The 4,248-nt window shown below is 38.3% G+C and overlaps 1 protein-coding gene across 1 annotated transcript in view; it reads right to left on the bottom strand.

Moving 5' to 3' along the window:
* NEK1 (NIMA related kinase 1) overlaps positions 1-4,248 on the bottom strand; it is a 103,478-nt gene that overhangs the window by 73,200 nt on the left and 26,030 nt on the right. Inside the window, exon 10 of the mRNA XM_003792844.3 lies at positions 2,219-2,370. Within this exon, the coding sequence (XP_003792892.2) occupies positions 2,219-2,370 (152 nt within the window). The remainder of the gene's footprint in view (positions 1-2,218; positions 2,371-4,248) is intronic.

The following is a 4,248-nucleotide window of genomic DNA, read 5'->3' as shown; positions in this document are numbered from 1 at the left end:
AAAAAAAAAAAAAGAATGGCTCTATTCACAAAGCCAGTTTTGAGCACAAATATGAAAGAAAAGAAAATGGCAAGTATAAACCCATTTTTGCAAGTAAGTACCCAGCATGTGTAAGGTGACAAGGTTTGGTATGGCTTGACTGGGACTCGCAACAGAGGAGTAGAAAATGAGGCTGGAAAGAGAGTGAGGCTATCAGAGGGCTTTGTAGGCCTCTGTAAGGACTCCGGTTTTTAATGAAGGAAATGAAAAGCCACTGGGAAGTTTTAAGCAGGAAGAGTGCAAGGATCTGACCTCCAATATGTAAGAGGAACATTCAGGTTGCTCAGGTAAGATCAGAGTATCAGAATGAAGATGGTAAGTTTGAAAGCAATGAGACTCATCAGAAGATTAGTTATCATAACACCAGTGAAAAATAAGAGTAGCCAGAATTAACATCAGTAAAAGTAACAAGAAGCTATCACACTGAATATGGTTTGAAGGCAGGGTTGACAGAACATGATGCTGAAAGAGTAGTCTATAATGACTCAAACAGTTTCTGATGAGAATGAATGGAAGGACAGATTTGAAGACCAATTAAGACAGAGGGAGCTATCAGGAGTTCAGTTTTACATGTTAATTTTGAGATGCCTATTAGAAATCTAATTGGAGGCTTGGTGCCTGTAGCTCAGTGGTTAAGGCACTGGCCATATGTACCAGAGCTGGTGGGTTTGAACCTGGCCTGGGCCTGCTAAACAACAATGAGAACAATGACAACAACAACAAAAAATAGCTGGGTGTTGTGGTGGGCACCTGTAGTCCCAGATACTTGGGAGTCTGAGGCAAGAGAATCACTTAAGCTCAAGCGTTTGAGGTTGCTGTGAGCTGTGACACCAAGGCACTCAACCAAGCACAACATAGTGAGATTCTGTCTCAAAAAAAAAAAAAAAGAAAGATATAACTGGAGATATTAATATGACTAAGGAGTCTGAAGTTTAGGAGTCCAAGCTAGAGACATAAATTTGGGAGTTAGCTTATAGATATTGACAACTAGAAAGATGCTACAAAATGCAAAAGCACCTAAGGTCTTGAGTGTTTTGGCAGTGAGAGATCAAAAATAGGAGAAGGAACTTGCCAAAGAGGCTGAGAAGCAGCTGCCAATAAGGCAGAAGCAAAACCAGAAGGAGGTAATTCCTTGGGCTTAGGTGAAAAAAATATTTAAAGAAGGGAGGTAATATAGTCAGGTGTTGTGGGGAGTGCCTATAGTCCCAGCTACTTGGGAGGCTGAGGCAAGACAATCACTTTAAGCCCAATGTGAGCTCTGATGCCATGGCACTCTACCGAGGGCAATAAAGTGAGACTCTATCTCAAAACAAAACAAAACAAAAAAAAAAAGAAGGGAGGTAATCAAGTGAGTCAGAAGCTGAAGTCAAAAAAAAAAAGAAAAGCAACTCTGGATTTAACAATATGGAGCTCAACTGTGTCACAAGAGCCATGACAAAGAAAGCCTTCAGCAAAGTGAGTTCAAGAGAAATGAGTAGAGGGGAATTGGAAACAGCACAATGCTTTGGGAAAATTATCTTGTTAAAGAGAGGAGAGATATCATGAAGTAGCTGGAAGGAGATAGGGAAGGTTCTTTTTAAAAAGACTTGAGAAAGCACAAAGTCCTTTAATAGGTAAAAAAGATAACAGTAAACAAATGGTAAAATTGATTCTAGATGGGAACAGAGACAAGTTATTCAAAGTAAAAGGCAGGCAGGCAGAATATTTGCAAATAGGGGCTCGGCACCTGTGGCTTAAGTGACTAAGGCGCCAGCCACGTACACCTAATGTGGCAGGTTCGAATCCAACCTGGGCCCGCCAAACAACAATGACAGCTGCAACCAAAAATTAGCCAGGTGTTGTGGCGGGCACCTGTGGTCCCAGCTACTTGGGAGGCTGAGGCAGGAGACTCGCTTGAGCCCAGGAGTTGCAGGTAGCTGTGAGCTTTGATGCCATGGCACTCTACCCAGGGGGACAGCTTGAGGCTCCTATCTTTAAAAAAAAAAAAAAAAAAGAATATTTGCAAATAGGTCGGTCTGAAAGGCTGAGGTAGGTGGACCAGCCTGAGCAAGAGTGAAATGGAACACATGGTGGTGTTTACCCCGGCAAACAGCTTCCAGGGGAATTCAGTCACTGACCCTGCTAGCTTCCCTGTGAGTTTCCACAATGTTCCTAAGCACAGCTGTAACTATGGTCATACCTGTTTATGTTTTTGGAGTGGTTTCTTTCCATGCAATTTTTTATCTTCATGTTTCTTATATGTTAAAGGTACTCCATATTTAGCAGCAGGTTTTGTAATTTTCTGAGTAGTTACAACAGAAACCAAGCTTTGTCCTGAAGCTGGTCTTTTAGCTACATGAAAAAAAAAGAAACATTTTTTTCTAACAATTCTTTATAGTAAATCTTTATTCAAGATAGTATTTTTCATTTTCACAATCACTGACAGCATTTGAAACCTTTCATCAAATATCTTATTCATTTCTTAACATTTATTAATAATTATTTAACATGAAAGCTAATTTTTGAAAGATGCAAAAAGCCAAACTTCTCTAAGATGCTTAAGTTTCTCATATAAAAAAAGAACATTCCTAAAATTGACTGTGGGTGATGGTTGCACATTTCTGTGAATGTACTGAAAACAACATTGAATTATGGACTTTAAATGGGTAAATTGCATGGTATGTGAACAAGGCGGTTAAAAAATAAATTCCAAAAATTCACATTTTAGAAATTACTTTCAAAATCAGAAGATAAAATTTAAGAGCAACTGTTAAGCATTAATTACATCACCATAAGCCATTTTCTTTCTTCTTACAGTCTAAATCAGTGGTTCTCAATCTTCCTAATGCTGCAACCCTTTAATATAGTCCAAAGGGGTTGCGACCCACAGGTTGAGAACCACTGATCTAAATCATATCTATCCTTACAGACTCACTGAAGAACAAACACCTTAATCATCATAACTAAGGATTTCAGGAAATGAGCACCTTTGTACACTGCTAGTGGAAAGACAAATGAGTCAGACCTTCTAGAGGACAATCTTTATCAAGAACATTATTTATCAACTGATTTTAACGAAATAGAGATACAAAAGTTTATGCAGCCTGCAGCATTATTTCCTTAACCCTTACTGAAGCCTAGATGAAGCCATCTCAGAACAGAAAGTTCAAGAAAAATTAAAGTATGCCCACCAATGCAGGAATGGATTAACAAGCTATGGGGTATATGTATACACATACACACACACACACACACACACACACGCACAGGTCTATGGTATTCCATGGTGTGTGAGTGTGTGTGTGTATGTAGTCATTTAATGCAGTCATTAGAAGAGATGGAGACACTACATCTTTTGTATTAACCTGGATTGAACTGGAACACATTCTTCTTAGCAAAGTATCACAGGAATGAAGAAACAAGAATCCAACATACTCAATCCTAATATGAAGCCAGTAAATGAGCTAATATAAGGTAGGAATTAGGAGAATGAGGGAGCAGGGAGAGGGGAAGAGGGAGGAGGATGGAGGGCCACAATGTATGGCACACTTTTGGGGGGCAGGACATAATTTACCTAACAGGGAATTCACCTAAAAGATGCAATTACTGTAACCTAATTCTTTGTACCCTCAATGAATCCCAAACAATAAAAAAGAAAAAAAAGGTAATTAAGTTCACATCTCTGAAGGATATTAAAGGAAGTCAAGAGTAGTCTACATAAGCCTTTACCAAAATCTTTCAAACTCCCCCAAGGCCTGAGTAGCAGCTTTCTTTCCTCCTCTTCCAGCCTGCTCTCTAGCTCAGGATTTTGTCATAGGCTAAATCAATTTAAATCATTGTCTTCCAACAAATACTCTTCCCTCTTTAGGAGAGGAAAGGAGAAAAAAATTTTTTACCTGGTAGTTCACAATGAAATACCACCATTAAAAAGTCAGTTCTTCAAAGAAAATGTAATTATATTAGAAAATATTTATTATACTATAGCATGAATGACAAGAAATAAAGCTTTGTTTACAACATGATCCCCATCTTCAGTCATTATGTTAACACAGAAAAATAAATCAAAAGTATATATTTTTATATAAATATTGTTAATTGTTGAAGTTGGGACAATTTTAATTTTCTTTTAAAAGTTTTTATAAGGAGTGCATATTTTAAAAATAATTTAGGCTTGGCATCTGTGGCTCAAGTGGCTAAGGCGCCAGCCACATATACCTAAGGTGGTGGGGT

This window comes from Otolemur garnettii, unplaced genomic scaffold (genome assembly GCF_000181295.1).
Source record: "Otolemur garnettii isolate 467f Iridium unplaced genomic scaffold, OtoGar3 scaffold00061, whole genome shotgun sequence".
In the NCBI taxonomy this organism is placed as follows: Eukaryota; Metazoa; Chordata; class Mammalia; order Primates; family Galagidae; genus Otolemur; species Otolemur garnettii.
The sequence above is the reverse complement of the archived record's forward strand: the minus strand, read 5'-3'. Positions and strand labels throughout refer to the sequence as shown.